Source organism: Nothoprocta perdicaria, unplaced genomic scaffold (genome assembly GCF_003342845.1).
Source record: "Nothoprocta perdicaria isolate Ctin4 unplaced genomic scaffold, notPer1 scaffold_0, whole genome shotgun sequence".
Lineage (NCBI taxonomy): Eukaryota > Metazoa > Chordata > Aves > Tinamiformes > Tinamidae > Nothoprocta > Nothoprocta perdicaria.
In genome coordinates this window covers 11,764,748-11,781,876 of record NW_020454092.1, presented here as the reverse complement: position 1 = coordinate 11,781,876, position 17,129 = coordinate 11,764,748, and the positions used below count along the sequence as shown (strand labels likewise).

General features: G+C 35.5%; 1 protein-coding gene across 1 annotated transcript in view; it reads right to left on the bottom strand.

Moving 5' to 3' along the window:
* The window catches only part of PIGK (phosphatidylinositol glycan anchor biosynthesis class K), a 59,950-nt gene that overhangs the window by 42,056 nt on the left and 765 nt on the right, over positions 1-17,129 (bottom strand). The window contains exons 2-10 of the mRNA XM_026050980.1: positions 16,835-17,029; positions 16,251-16,356; positions 14,254-14,345; positions 11,356-11,491; positions 9,963-10,074; positions 9,569-9,665; positions 9,314-9,431; positions 8,453-8,563; positions 3,173-3,345 (exon numbers count right to left, since the gene is read on the bottom strand). Of these exons, the coding sequence (XP_025906765.1) occupies positions 3,173-3,345; positions 8,453-8,563; positions 9,314-9,431; positions 9,569-9,665; positions 9,963-10,074; positions 11,356-11,491; positions 14,254-14,345; positions 16,251-16,356; positions 16,835-17,029 (1,140 nt within the window). The remainder of the gene's footprint in view (positions 1-3,172; positions 3,346-8,452; positions 8,564-9,313; positions 9,432-9,568; positions 9,666-9,962; positions 10,075-11,355; positions 11,492-14,253; positions 14,346-16,250; positions 16,357-16,834; positions 17,030-17,129) is intronic.

Below are 17,129 nucleotides of genomic sequence, written 5' to 3'. Positions count from 1 at the left end.
AATGCTTTCCCGCCGATAGGCATCGTTTCCTCATGTTAAGAGCTGAAAAAGAGAAAATATTCTGCCTGGTTATGGTCACAATCCAAACTAAAAAAAGAGAGATTCCCAATTTATTAGAAATAACTAAACTCTGTATAGCTCCTTCTCCAGGATTCTGGATTTATTTCACACCWTGTTTTCCTCTTTTGGTTCACCTTAGAAAGGGATTTACAAACACATACATACAGGTCAAGCCCTTAGCTTGAGCTCAAGATCCCTAAGACCTTTAAGTTTTCTGCTGAAATCAGCAGCACAACATACACCCTCAGCTTTTCTTTTCCTTTGCTTAAGCCTGTGTAAAATAACTATCATATACGTGCTACAAATAAGTGCCAAAAGTGATTATTAAAATGACATGCAACACATTGCCTCAGTTCAGCATGATTTAGAAGTTGTAGAAGAGGGAAAATATCCGATGAGTAGCTAGTCTCAAATTCCTGCATACAGTAACTCTACGTACCACCTTTGAGAAAGGATTCAGGAGGCCAATCATCATCATTGAAGTAGGATGCTCCTATATGAAGTATTTCTAACTTCTTTTTCCATTTAAAGCTGTAACTGTTAACTTCATTGCTGCAAAACCTCTGCCTAGGTACAAGCCTAGGGATCTGTTTGRGGAATTTACTAAGATGATCTATAAAAATGTACTACAGTCTTCCAGCAATCTCTACCTAGTCCATACTTTCTTCCTCATTAAAAATACTCTCTTTTTAAAATCTCCCAAATTACAGAAACCAAGAATGGAAGCAATTTTTGGAAAAGTGTATCTAAATATAGTTAGATGAATAACCATTATATTATAGGACCGTTTAAAACAAATTATATGTTATAGATGCTATGAATTACTTTAAGTTGTGTATGTCTGCTTCAGCTTCAAGGCCTATGGAGTTTTAAAAAAAATTCTCTCAGGAATGGAAACTTCTGATCTACTAAATTACCACATTCCCACCCCTTCCAATTTCACTTCTTTCAGTTAACTGGAACGAAAGCTGTATTACCTGAGCTATTACACATTAGGAAGTGTCACAAAGATAAAGTTCCCATTTGTGCATAAGTATGACTTCTCAACATTGCTTCCGTGTGCCCAACTCAGAAGTGTTTAAGTAAAAAGCTCATAAATTGCCATAAAAAAATAGCTCAAAAKTAAAAGTTGAAGATTGCAATCAGTCATTTCCTGTTCCAGAAGAAAAAAGCAAGAAGATCAAACCTGTTCCTCCTAATTGTTCACAAATTAGAAATACACACAGCTATAYACACAGTTTTTGATTGCTAATGTCTACTCTTTGCCAAAGATGTCTTTTTTTCCCTCCRCTCTTCAAAGAAGAAACAAATTTACTCTAAGTGCTGCACAAAACTGGGGAGCCACAGAATAAGCTTAAGATGGATATGGTTGATACTAATGTGTGACAAAGATGAAAATRCAAAGTAATTACTCTAAACTTATAATCTAAAGCATGAATACTTTGAATTATGGGCATCAGAGGTACTGTTATCKTTCTTGAAAATTTACAGAACTGTCATTCACTCACTTGTGCTTTGACTGGAATGCTATTCTACATGGCAGACAATAATTTTCAAAAAAAAWGAGTTAAAAATTACATCTCTGATATAAGAATCTATATTTTTTTTCTTCCTAGAGAAGAGTTTTATGGAACGTAGAAGATGCAACAGAAATAAAAAAAAATGCTAAATAAACTCTACAGTRCAAGCACATCTCACTTTACATGTTCCCAATAGGTGGCAACAGAATACCAAAAATAAAAGGAGCTTAAAAATGTTTCTGCTTGAACTAATGGAAGCTGTTACAACTTCTAGCAATTAAGTTGTACTAGCAATTTTATTCAGACAAGAAATTGTATCACAGCAACAGAAACCTCCATGGCAATTAAGGTCAAAAGAATGTGCAGAATTTGCACATTAGAAATAAAGCATTTATTAAGAAACTCTAGATACCACGYTATGAACATCTACAAACTGGTGATTTAAACTCAGAACTTACCTGAAGGAGTAGGGATTTACAGTAATAAAACATTTCTCCACAAGAACTARCAAGAAAAAGAACCTTTTTGACCATTTTTTGTCGTAGCTGATATCCATACCTTGGTCTTTAATAGTATTTATTCGCTAGACAGAGTAACAGGATGAGACTTTTTAAACAGAAAGTTTTTAGCTGACAAATTCCAGCTTTACAAGTAATAACATCAGTTAGAATCTATATATATTCTCTMTMTATATATAATTCCCTATATTATATATAGAATATATATATTCTATATAGAATATATATAAACTGGCTCATAACTACATGACCTTTATATTTTTCACTAATTATTGATTTAAACTAAAAATTTTCCTTTGTTAAGAACAGGATACAACACCACCAGATTTAGGCTAGCACCATATTACTAAGGGCATTTTTACAGAGTACCTATAAAAAGAATACACTGTAGGACTTGCAGTTGAAAATTTCAACTGCACTTCCAAGAAACCCTTGTGATGACAATTTCTCTGTGGCTAGTTTTAAAGAATGCAAAATATATGTTTTAAAATTACAAAGTACTAGAAAAATGCAAAAAAAAAAAAAAAAAAAAATCCTCTGGGTTTTCTGTGTAAAACTGTACCCCAGCATAGAAGGAAAAAATATATTTGTTGCTGCCAATATAGACAAAGATTTCCTACTTTTAAATTCCACTTACAACAGCTTTATGAAAATGCACACTGACAAAGTCATGTAAGGAAAACACACTAATTTTAGGCTTTCATTTTCCACATTAAAAGACAGTCCAGAAGTTTGTTTAAGTAGACAGAATGGCTCTAAATAAGTATGAAATGCAATAAAAACAAGTCTCTAGAAATATCTCATGGCTAAATCTATGTTTACACTGCACAGGGTCTTTGAATATGGTTGCCCATAAAGAGTAGGAAAGAATTCTCATTCTCCGAGTAACGTTTGTCTTGAGAGGTCTGTAGAAAACTSCTCTTGGAGCCTGCAGGGCTCTGCTGGCTCCCTGGGTCTTTGGACATGGCTATAGCAAACAGACAGAAAAACATCTCTGCTCTCCTTGGCAGCTGAGTCTTTTCTGTTTCTGTTACACAGACCTATGCAAATCAAGTCTAAATAATGACTACTTACTTGCTTTCAAAGGCAGTTAAATTAGGGTCCAAGGAAATTGTCTCTGCTGTAATTTCCACCTTTCTTACACTGCCAAAGAAGTCTGTTATCAAAACATTTTGAGGGTCTCGCTGAAAGAGATCAGTGCGATGGCCAGGTGTAGAAACACACAGACTCTTTGGACACACCTGAAACTGGGAAACAAAATACACATCATCTGTCAATCCATCAATCTGTCTCTGCAGGTAGCTTCCAAAGCTAAAGATAAGCTTCTCCATACATTTGGCACTGCAYATAAATAAAAGCCTCTCAATTCCACATCTTCAATGAAACCCTTTCAATTCCGCATTTTCTTTTATTCAACTCCAATTAAGAGAGCAAACAAAAAAGGTGAAGCTCTGATGTTGTCTAAACTAAGAATTTTAATCCCTCTATTTGATGTATAGATAAATGCTGCAGCTATGTGATTAAGTTCATCTGAAAGCTTACAAAACATTGGAAGAATTATAATGTCGCAGTGCTTTTTCACTCCTCTATCATTGACTGTAACATCAGCAAAACAGTATATGACTACTACAAATGATTTTGAAAAATTACGAATTTCCACTACAATTTCCATAGGTGAAGTTTTCACCTATTAGCCTTCCACAGAATCTCAAACCTCCTATCAAAGATTTCTTGATCAAAGGTGACCCTGTCAAAAATAGCTTGAAAGGGAGCAGAGCAAAGGCTGTTAACCAATTCTACTTTATGTTAGCTACYAAAGGCACATACGACTGCTGCTCTTCTCATCTGATCATCCACTGAACTTCTGTCTTACTGGTTGTGATAAGTATTTCCATTTCATTCCTAAGGAATAACATTTAAAACTTCCCTTTTGCCATTAGCAAATGCATTTTAAGAGAGAATGAGATCTGTACAAACAAGTGATGCAAGCACACACAAAGAAGGGGGTTAATCACTGTGCTTCAGAAGCTGAAGTTCACCTCCACTGGTCTCRATTGAGATTTTAATCACATATATTGGCCAAAAAAGCAGGTATGTTCCCAAGGCCAGAAAGAAATTTAGAGAACATGCCTCAGTCTACTTCCAGTCTACCTTCTGGCAGAACAAATAGGTAGGAGTAAAATACTAAAAATAACATCCTCTTTTACAATCTGTAATCAATCTTAAAATAAACTTTAAATACAAATATTATCTCAATTATTGATATAGTTATATCACTAGTTTGTTCAACTAAAGTATATACTTTCCTTCCAAAATTACACTTTATTTCAAACCACAGTCATAACACTCATCTCCATKCATCACAAAATTCAGTTTTTATTCCTTAAAAATAATTTTCTATTGTAGCTTGCATAAACTAGTGAAACCAGCTGCAGTAGCAGGTTTGAAAGTGTTAGGGGTGCAACTGCTATTCCTTTTACGAACTGACTGCCATTCTCCCTAAAACAAAAAAGGGAGAACAATAATCATTAAAGAATAATATGTTCCAAGATCTTTCAAGCTGAAGTCTCACAATTATATCACTTCAAGCTAATTTCATTTCAAGCTAATTTCATTTTCTTTCAATATCCTTAGACAATACCATCAGCTGGATATAGGGTATATTYTGAAATGTAAATATTGATTCAACGAAGCTTGACAAAATGGGTTAAAGTACTCACTAGTGCACAAAGGCAAGAAAATAGGTAATATAGCTCTAAATAGATTTAAGGAGACCATCCATCCATGTCCAATGCAAGTGCCCACATTTTTAAACGAACACTGCAAAGTAGCCCAGTGCTGTGGAGATACACAAATAATCATAGACACGGATAATACAAATCTGACATAGCTAATGTCAGATGAAAACTGACATATTGTGTTATAGGAGTGAAACTGATCACCCRCTAAAAGAATTTTTCAATGGAAAACTTCTTTTTCTGCTATGATAAGACACCTTTTTGGAATGATGTGCTATTTTGAGTTGGAGATGAGCTTGAAAGTTTTTAATTATATGCAATGGCTGTCACCTATTGCAAGTTTTCTACATGTAATTGACTACTCCTTCAAAACCTGTGAGAGTGGGAAGCCTGCAATACGCCACAAAGTGCTTCCGTGCTTCAAAGCAGCCAAATCCCCAAATCACTAAATGCTAGATTTATATTCCTASTTGGAGTTCAAGACTAAAAATAAATATTTAGAGAATAATCATCTKCCCCACAGAAATAGAATTTTTGCTATATTTTGCTATTTTGGCGTAGTTCTTTCTGAAAGACAGACCAGATACCAAGCATTTACTTTAGAGAAAAGAACTGCATTTTCTTTTTAATTTTTCTTGGTTAGGGGTCATTGCTTATAATAAATATCAATATATTAAACTTGTTAAACAATAAATAAAGGACAAATCTAACAAGTATGACCCTAGAAAAAGGAGGAAAAAAATCTCTGCCTGTTTAAAAAAAAATCAATAACTGATAGGTATAATAAAAATAACTATGTCTTATAAAATAAGAGAAAGGAAGCATTAATGACAGCTCACCTATATCATGCAAAACGATCACCGAATAACAGCAGAGCAGAAGCAGTACAGATACATTAGCACAGTACCTTCAACAAAGCTTTGACTGAGAAAAACTCTGGCAAAACTGTGGTAAATTTTGAACAATTTTTACTCAGCATGGCTTTGGGCTGGGAGGAGATGCAGGCTCAGGCCAGGAGTAATTTGAAAGTCTCTTGAGATGCGTGCGCGTTCCAGACAGCGTCAGCACTGAAACTATGGAACAAAACCTATACCCGAGCACTTCCAAACTGTCCCACAAAGATTTACTACCACAAGAAAATTTTGAGCCAAATTATGATTAAGAATTTGCAGTGGCGCTAAGGAAAGAAAGAGGACTTCAGTGGAACATCCAAATATACAGYACTAGTGAGAGAGAAGACTCAACACAAACCACAGCAGGGTAACACTTTTATTTCAGACAAAAAGATGGCTAAATGAAGACAAGTTCTTATGCGTATTTCTGCGAACTATCTGAACAAGATATTATTTAAAGTTACACAATTCCTCAAAAGAGGAACTTTATCTTGACATTTTGACATTTGTAACAAGAATTTTTGCTATTTAATGCAAATGATATCTTGTGCAGAAATCTTATGTATTTGAATCTTCTTTTAAAAGTTTTAAAAATGTGACATTTTAATTTAGTCTTTTCTTTTTCTGGGAATGCAGTCAAATCCAAAATCAGTCATTTGCACAGCTTTATGCTGTTCCCCTAGCAACACAGATGGAGCAGGTGGGGAGTAGGTGGAGTGGATTATGAGGAAAGATGTCTCATTCTCTGCAAGAATGCAACATCCACAATATAGGTGGGTCTGAAGGGAAGGCCTTTTAAGAGTGATTAGATAAAGGAATAAACAGATGATGCAATAGAGGCACTTGGTATTTATTACACTCTTCTTAAAGCAGACATTAGGCATATCAGAATCATTTCACAACTCATTAACTACCACTTTTAAAACTCCATGGGTGAGCTAGTTAGCAATCCATTTAATATGTTGATTTCAGTTTGGAAAGTGTTAAATTTAAAAAGCAGACTTGGATAAACAGTATCTATTTGCTCTCAAAACAGCAAAACCCTAACTGTGCATTCCAAAAACTAGCCCCTGTAGATTCTTCCAAATAAATGAGCTGTTCTGTGGACTAATCAYGTGTCATTTTGGAACTCTTAAGATGAAATCATGGCAATCAAAAAAGCTAACTTAAAAGACAAGAAATCTCACTTGTTGAAAAACATACATGTTATGGCTCAGTATATTACCATCAGAAATCATTATGTTTTTGTGCCCATTCTCCCTCTCCTATAGGAATGATTAGCAAAGCAATGAGGCACAACATAAGTAATTTGCCAGTAGGAGGTGAGTTACCTCAGCTCTTCCTGAGTGCTCAGGACATAGGAAACAYATTAACACAAGAAAAAATGTGAAGATGAAGAGTCCAAAGTGAAAACTACTTGGCCAACTTACAAGTTCACATCCATGGTACCTGAATTAATATCTARCTGGCTAGAACACTTATACAAATTCCCTGGGGGTTCTTCTGTACTTGAAACTGTTCATTATTGATGCTGTTGTCACTGAGTTCATTTCCTGGCAAGTTATTTGGTGACTCTCTGGCAATTCAATTTAAGAGGAGAGTTCTGGCCAATTCATTCAAACAGTATCTTAGAAGTAGATACATAATAAATTAATATCACATTCTTGYATATTCTTCTTTAAAAAARAWTCATTTTATAGTGATCTGTATTCCAAGATGCGATTGTATTAAATTACAAGACAGAATCTCATTTCCTTGGTAGTAAAAGAATTTCAAATCTTTGTCACTGAATCTGTTTTGTAGCAACATAAAACCCGTCAAGTGTGGACTATTTAGAGCAAATTCCACTACACACCTAGCAGCCTTTGCAGACAGAGGGTAACAGAACTTTTGAGCAGCTGCTCATTTTATTGACATGAATCAGAGACAATGTGCTCAGTTAACAGCTGCTCTTGAATCATTTATAGAGCATGTCCAATTTTACAGAGCTAGTAGGCACCAAAGCCCGTAATACTACAGGGCATTATCACTGTAATAGTATGGGGAAATTAATATCTGAACAGGTTGAAAGGGTAACAGCACATATAAAATATGGTTATTTTTTATTTACCTCATCTCACCAGCATATATATATCTGTTATAAAGGCATTTTCATAATTTTTTAAATATGTTATGCAGGAGGGAGGCAGTTCTGCATCATACCTTAAAAGCTTCTACTAGCATTTACCCTAGAAATAATAAACTCCAAACATGGGTTTGGAATTGGCCATGTCTCACTCTGCAGGCTATGTAGAGACTCAGAGAAATCAATTACTCTCTGCAGGACTTTGAGTGTACGGTTACAATTCTAACTGTATAAACCACCTTTGCAAAAGAGTATCAATGGGTGCTTTTCCACATTTGCAAAACATCTATTACCTAGTAGGCAGATTTTGCATACATTTCTTTGCTATTATTTTCACATTCACCCTTAAAAAAAAAAAAAAAAAAAAAGCTGGTTAATGTTGGTTATTTTTCCTATACCCAACATATCTGTTTCACCCTTCAAAATGTTATATTACAATTGCATTTGATAACAGCAATCTCTCCCTTCCCCTTAAAGCTGTTTCTGAGAGAAAAAGCAGGAGAACAAAAAGCTTCTGCAGAATCCTATGGACAAAACAAATTTGTTCTGAAAAAGGGTAAGCATTTCTGCACTCACAAATGTTAAACATACTACTTACTAGGTCATTCATATTGGTCTGACTGGCTGGATGAATTTCTTCCAAGAACTCCAGAACATAGAATGTGTACCTGTCCATAAGATGAACTCCAATCCCAAGATCAGGCTGATGCTTAAAAACAACACATAGTAGTTACTGAGCATTAGCTGGGAAGAAACCAATACTTAAGAGAAGGGAAGACCACAAAATAACATCATACAGAAGTTAGACATAATCACTTTTTTGATCATAGGCAAATTAGACAAAAAAAAAATATTAGCTTTGAATAAGCGTTGCTGCTAAACTGTGTAAATAAAAATTATCTTCCTTTTTTAATTATGTCCCATCAGTCCCCATGTTCGACAAGAGGCTGGGAACTCTTTTTAATGGTCCAATACAGAATTCCTTGCTACTGCTCACTTCACAGAGTTAATCAGGTCCCAGACAAAAAGCAGCTGGTCAGGATTATCTGAAACAACACACTTTTAGAAGGTAAGAACTCTCCCCCAAATCTGATTTTCCAAGTTCTAGAAAATGAGGTGGCATGCAAACGAAGAGCAGTCATCTTCTTAATTAGTATAATGCATRTTATGCATTGAATTATGATTTGTTTTCTGTTGTTTTATATTTTATAAAAAGATTGAGAAATATCTTTGATATTTCAACAATTTTTAAGTTGTTGAAAAATAACTAGCCCGGTTCTCAGATAGCCCAACAAAGCAGCAGGGAAAATACACTTACCAGTTTTGTAGACTCTAAACTAAATATATGACATTCAGTAACTAGAAATGGAATTCTTATTTGAAAGTCAATAGGACCTGTGCTTTTAGCTCACAGGTGAGTTCTGAAAAATCACTTTCAGGATCACAAAAATTTACTTACTGATAAAGAATCTTCTCCTACTTGGCTGCTGGCCAAAGCCATTATATTTGGTGAATAAAATCGTTCATACATGGATGCTCCTTGACAAGTATCAATAATAAACAACAATTCATTGTACCTGAAAGAAACAAAACAACTTTCTTGAGACTGAAATATATACTTTGCTTCTAACTAAGCACCAGTGACTTACCACCTAGACTTAATATGTGCTCACGAAATAGACTATTCACTCTGTAAATAATACATTTTTCTTACCTTCTTTTTTGCCACATTTGTTCAAAGGCATCAGCAAGTTCTACATTTGTGATTTCTTCAGAATCCTGAAATTTGAGGAAACCATTTCCGCCATGACCTGATAAAAAAGGAGGAAGGAACACAAGTTAGTAAAGTGTTAGTGAAGAGACCCCTACAAAAATATATATTATGATATTAAGAACAGGCTGTGTGACTCATTTAGACTGGAAACTATCTTTGCTAAGCACTGTTTTCTTGATCATTATGTGACATGCTAAATAAACAACAACCAAAAGCATTCACCCCGTTTTCTTTGTATGTTTATTTGGACTCTTGATGGGATTTCACGCTTTCAGCAGCCCCATTCTACTGAAACACAAAAGTCAAAAAAATTTATACACAAACCTGTGATTACCTGTCATATATATGAGAATATTGCTTCTGTCATCAGAAAGAAGACGTTTAGATCGAGGTGTGCTTGGTGGGATTCTTCCTGTTAATACACGCAAGAAATTTTCCACAGTAACCTTTAAATTGAAGCATAAATACAAACATATTGATCAATTAATCTAGGCTAGGTTCTACAAAATAAATTATAGAACAATAAAATACAAAAGCTCATCTAACAAGATGCAATATTGGATTGTAGAACTGCAGCAATGGAAGCTTTTTGTTGAAGGTACAATAAGGTTCATGAACAAAAAGTACCTTCCATTTTATCACACTAACACAAGACTATTACTTTTTATATCAGTTCAGTCTACCACCATCATAATTTATAAATACATCTTGATAGATCTGAAAAGCTGCCAAAGCACATTGCTTTGTTTACCACAGCTCCTTGTGTATTCACAAAATGCTCCAAAATTAGGGTGCATTTCCATAGCAAAATAAACTTTAGATTCCTTCTGCAACTTAGGAAAGAAAAAAAAACAAAATTAACTTCTACTACTTAAAGTCTTTGACTGACCAGATCATCTGGATAGTGATTGTAAAACATTCTATGAAAGGCCACCTGCTCTTCATGTAGATGTATGCAACTCAAAAAATGCTAGCACAAAATTCATGCTCAGGGAAAGAAAAGGAAAGGAAAAAAATAAAGAGAGAGATAAAAAGGATCTCCATTATATTTCTCTGTTATATCTTCATTTTTTATATAAAGAATCAAAAATATAACAAGACTTCTACTAGTTAAGGAAATATGCTCCTATAAATCTTTATTTGCTTTATCAATAATTATATAGCTCTACTAACCAATGTGAGTGCTGTCCGATTTAATATCRCCTGGTAAAGAAACGGTCTTTTTGAAGTAGTATTAAACAAAAACAAAAGGTAATAAAAACACAGTGGTTATTGCTCTGTATTAATATCTCACAATAATGGGTAGCAGCCTTGTTTTTCATATTRATAAAAGCATATGCTTAGAATGCAAGCAAACCTCCCGCCCGAACATTTTGCTTCCATGCTGAAAATGGTAATTGTGGTGCCCTTGGAAGATGTGTCACTAACCACCCAACTCTTTCCCCAAGAAGAGAAAGTTTAGTAACATCTCTACATTCCTAGCATTCAAAAAGAGTTTCATATATCTTGAAAATAATTGTGGATATTCTAGTCTTTAAAATAGCCAACACACAACAAAACTTTCCTAGATTTTAAATACAAATTCATTACTACATTTTAAACCTACCAGGTGATAATAAACCCCAGCCCAAATCCAGTAATAAGAATGGAAAGACTTTCTCAAATAGCATAGATTTTATGAAACCTTAAAACAAAACTAACAACAAAATAATATTTAAGGCAATCACCTCATAGCTTCGGTAATCCACCTCCACATCATCTCCATAAACATTCAGCTCCATGTTTTTATGGCTAAAGACAGTAGCTGGTTTGGGATTTCGGGGATTACATGCCATATCATCTGCCAGCATCAACACAATATGACTATGAAAAGAGGACAAAACTATTTCAGACATTTTATTTTCACTTATCCATCGATACACATCCAACACAGCTAACAAAAGTGTCCTGTAACTAAAACCATAGTGGGTAACTAAGAAGATTCCCATCACTGCAGATGAAACTTTGCTCAGTTGTCTTTAAGTACCATGGAAAAACATTTAGCATTTGGAGGACTGACATTATAAAACTGTCCTAGGTTGTATGCAGCCAAGATCCATATTTCACATGGTCAGTGTAGGGTCAAAATATGTAATAACAAGTAACAGATTGGAGACCTTGAGCATTAGGAAAAAAAAATACATACAGATTCTGGCAAAAAGTTAGAACTTTTCTAAGATTATTCATTCTTTGATGCAATTTCCCCTGGACTGAGTGATCTTGGTGTTCCCTCAACCAACGCTGATAGAAGCAAAGCTCTGCTCTATTCCTGACCCACATGGGACACAGTTAAAAATTAACTGTGACCTGTCGTTTTGGTACCATGGCAGGGTCTCCCTGAGCTCTGCAGGAGTCAGTGCTGTTTGCTAAGAGCTGACATGCCCTGGGCTGCACAAACACACATGTTCTCCACCTAACATAGGCAGAGTCTCAAAATAAYCAGAAATTGATTTCCATAGGAGTGAAACAGTGACATTAAGTGTAAGCTCTAATGACAGAATCCAAAGGAGGGCAGTGACCTAAAAGAAACAGGTTTATTCCCCTGCATATGCATACCYGTACACTTTCATTTTTATAAATAGGAAAGGTAAAAATATTGAAATGAAATTAGTTGGAAGCAAGTGTCAAAAAGCAAGTGAAAATAAAGCAAGTGTCTGCTCTGTAGATTGAGGTAGTCTTGTGAATAACCATTTTATGCATCACAGTTAAAAGAAAATACTTCAAACTATGTCTCACTAGTCATCATTAGTCCCACAGTTTATCAGTATTTTCAAGGACTGTGTGTGACAACCTAAAGAAAAAAAGAGGAAAGAAAGAAGCAAATCGCAGAGTTACACATCTCTAAGAGAAAAGCTCTGCACGGTAGTAGTACCAACAGGTAAACATAACCTGCAGCTTCATGAACACCAAGTGGTGGCCTTAAAAGCAAGTGAAATACCCCGTGGATAAACAGCACCTGCACATGAAACCGAGCTGTGAAACTGAACGGACTGCCCACACACTCCATGAACTGGAAACAACAAAACCCTGAAGTGTTAGCTTGTAGCTTAACAGTGAAACAAAAGTAATCCAATTGTGTCTTATGTTACTGCTGTTGCCTTAACTTGACACTTACATTGGATAATGATTCCCGCAATCCAAAGCAATGTCTCAGATCATTTTGGTTCTCTTTTATTCTAACAAAATTTTCCTCTTACAAATTGGAGAAGTGTGGAGAAGTTTATCAAGTGTATTGATAAACCAGAGTAACTTACAATCATAACATCTCAGCAACATTTTGAATTAAGCTTTGCAGCAAAAGAAAAAAAAAATCAAAAGTTTTTCTAATTTTCATGGGGATAAACCCACTAAAATCCATTTGAAAACTGCTAGAGAGGAGGAAAAAAATGTATTATTTATCTTCCTAGGTCTCCTCCAATATCTYATTCTTGTCTTAGTCTAAATGATGTGCCTTTTTTTGAGAACCATTTCCAAATCCTTGGGTATGGGTAATGAACAGACCATGTGGCAAAACAACAGAAACTTCCATCTACTTTACAATTTTTGCATTATTTCCACCTTCATGGTGAGGCAAGATATATATAGGGAAAAGTCCTTAACTAAGCACAGAACTACTAAAAGAATTTCTAAGCTACCACTTGTACAATCTAAGAGGAAAGACAGATGTTTCTGTATGATATACCCCCAAAATGCCACACATCTGTGGCTTTCAGCCTAGAGGGCCCCGGCACTATGTTTGCTTGCATTTAGAGTCTCAAAATTTTCAAAAACAGATAGAAGGAAATCTTCTAGTGACTTCTACCTCATTGTCTAGACATGCTGGGAATACTATCAGAGAACGGTTGTAATTTCTTTTCGCAGTTTTTATGCAAGTAATAATTATATCCAAAAAACATTCCTCAGTAGCAACACTATTATGAAGAGAGCTCAGTTTAATATATTCATCTGTCTAATCCTGCTGTCAGAGTAAGAATAATATTTTAACCATTGTGCTAAGGTATAGCTTAGAAAGCACAATTTGCATGGATAGATAAARCACCCAGCTTCTCCTCAAAATGTCAGATAAAATGGATTTTTCAAGGCTTCTTTCAACAGGTAAAAGCTTCTTTGTTCAACAGCTTTAGTTTAAAGATTTTCAGTGCAGTTAAAGACATGAAAGTCTTACATTTTAACCACASGGCTGCTGCCATCTCCACACTGAAAGGAAATTACAGTACAATAGAAGTTCTGTGTTGGAGCAATAGTTTCACTTCAGAATGCCTTGACCAATTTCCATATCATACTGTTACCAATTTATTAAGTGATACAGTTTAGAGGTCAGATAGCTCTACTTTTTTAATCACTCTATTCCAGCTAGAAATTCCATGATACAACTTGTTCCTTTTTGCTTTGAATTATTTTCAATAATATTACTGTACTTTTCAATATACGRATGTGATCACATCCTCTTTACTTTTATCTTTTTATACTCTGAGACAAGCTATAATTTTATACATTTYAGATAACCATTATACCATTCAGATTAACCATTTCAGACAAGAGAACTTTACATTTGCAAGCAACTGGGTTCACCAAGAGTCTCTCACCTATCRGGGATGCCCAGTCTCTTGACACTTCTGTACACTGAGAGAGTATTTGCCACGTGACGGTAATTAAACCAGAATCGAGATGTACACACCTTGAATTTTAAGAAAAGATAAATGCATATTAAGCAGTGCAAAAGATACAAATGTGACTGACAGTAATCAGTACCTTCTGATGTAACAGCAACAAACCAGTAACACATCAGAAAGAGTCTAGCAACACTAAAAAACTCGTGAGTTGAGCTATACAAACCTTAGCTCTATCATGGCAATAAATGCTGAAAACAAACATCAGAAAGTTCTTAACATATTGAATAATGAAAAAACTCTCATAAATGCCAACTAAGTATAGAAAGTGGCCCTTGGGGAATAATCCAGCAATCGTATGTGGATWAAAAAAAAAGTTTTCTGGGAGTATTCTTGCATAAAGACCCAAATGAGTTCACGTAGAAGCTGCACACAGGGGAGCATATACTGAGGATGCTTTACATTTGAGTCCTTAACTGCAATAAAGAGCTAAGCAAGCTCTAACCAACATGTGAACACAAATTCTCAAAAAAAAAAAAAAAAAAAAAAAAAAAAAAAAAAAAAAAAAAAAAAAAAAAAAAAAAAAAAAAAAAAAAAAAAAAAAAAAAAACAGGCATTCCAGGACTTCAGCTATTCTCTTGGTCTTGTATTATTTAATCGTATTACAAAAGCTCAAGCCAATGAGACTGCAAGATCTCTAGAGGCAACTGGGGTAAGTTCTGCACCAGCCTTTCCATCACCCTGTGCTTAYATCCGGTTCACTTCTTCATGCTTGTTCTGCACTAGGAGCAGTAACTCTCCTCTCAGACATTTAGTTTCCCGCTGTTTTACCAGTCTTTCAAGCAGATGAAGAAGCCTTTTAGCAGGGGCCAATTTAAAGCCACAAAAACAGAAGTGGGAGAAAACATGACATTTAAGGTATCCTTTTTTCTTTTTGTTTTTCAGCTTTAAATACACAACTCTTTTTAAATAGGAATATCTTTAAGTAAGCTTACTCCATATAATATCTTTTACTCCAAGCCTTTTCATAAAATGCAAAGAATAGCTTAAATGACAAGGAAAATTGTACCTGAAAGAATCCCCCCTCACTCTCAATTATTGCTTCCGTTAGCTAGTTTCCAAAAGCCCATAGGAATTAGCCCACAAGAACACTTGTCTTTTCAGTTGCAAATAAGTTGCAACATTTTAAGACCTTATCCTCTGCCCCCTTCCTCTATCACCTCCTTTATAATGGGGTGGAAAACAAGTCAATGTATAGGTATGCATGGTCCAGCAAATGAATTCAAATTCCTAATGAAGTGATTTTGCAATTATCCCAGGTCTGAACTGCGTGGAAACAGTAAAACTAGTAATAGTAATTACTTGTAAAAAAATAGTAAAAACTAGTAAATAGTAATTACTAAAAATGGTAATTACAACATGTTCTGAAACAAACTAGTCACCAAGACCTGAACTGTCATTAAGAACTAATTCTGTAGCATGATTCAAAGCTAATAAAACAATTCAAAACAAATAAAAAAGAAAACAGGAAAAGAACAATTGATCTGCACATTATTACCTGAATTTGATTTATTTCTAAGGCTCATGTCACAATGCAGTCAATTTAATAGGAATAAATTAACAAATAAATAAATAAAAGTATACTATCTGGTCAAAGAGCAACATTTCTCTTTGACACTATTGTCACATTCACCACACAGTATGATTATTTCCTTGTTTTAATGCTGTAATAACTTTCGTTTTATGAATCTTGCTAGATATCTGACCATTCTCAGTGTCTGACTGTAACTATACTGAGACAATAATTTTAATACAGTGTGTAAAATTTGAAGGGATAATTTCAAATCACAGTATCTGCTTCTGAGCCATCATCTTTGAATTTCTGTCATGTGAAGAGAACTCTTGAGTGCCCGCAGCGCCTGACCGAAGGATACGAGCGTTTCCCGAAGGACACCAACGTGGACCACACTTACCAAGACTGCCCAGTTATTTGTATGGCTGCTTTTAAAGAACTGTTCTGCTTGATCCTGAAAGACAGAGAAAACATTAGATGTTTTGCAGTAATGAACGAAGAAATTGCTGCTTATAATGTTGTTGTCTTTACATATCAYCTGTGTGTCCTAGTTATTTTGAGGCATCTCAGCTTTACCACCACCAGTGGAAACTCAAGGTCAAGCATGAAGCTAGTCCAGTAAAACGCCAGGACTACATCCAGTGTTTGGGAGAAAAGGAAGACATTGGTGACAAGAGCTGAACACTATTCACTTTGAACAGAATCTTCACATTTACACTTGATCTCCAACCGGCTGTCAGAGTATGGCCTCTGAAGGCCATGTATATTCAGAATATATATTCTGAAGTTGACTCTGTCTCTTTCGCAGCACAAGTTAACCATACCCAATCCCTGAAACTTGTGAAAGGACAGGAGAGAAAAAAAAATCCATTTAATAAAAGCACAGAGCCCCCCACATTGCTCTATTGCRGGGGAAACTCCAAACATACAGCAATTTTTTTCCTGATCCACTCATCCATAAATGGGGCTTGGATGAATTTCTACTTCCGCCGCTCGCTTTGCCTTTCTAGCAGCACGTAAGTTAAGCGAATTATCACTTGAACACGCTGTAAATGGAAGGGATCACATGGAGCATCCGTGCCGCAGAGTCGGGGGCTGCAGAGCAGGGGGCCCCTTGACTYGCACGCCTCCAAGTAACAAGTCACTTTGGCAACGAGCGCTTCCCGTTTGATGGGCGACCTGGGGACACGAGCACGAGAAACGCTTCCTGCGGGCCCGGCCAGGGCGCGTTCGGCTTCGCCGCGCCGGGCCGCAGCTCACGGGCCCGCGGCTCGCCCCG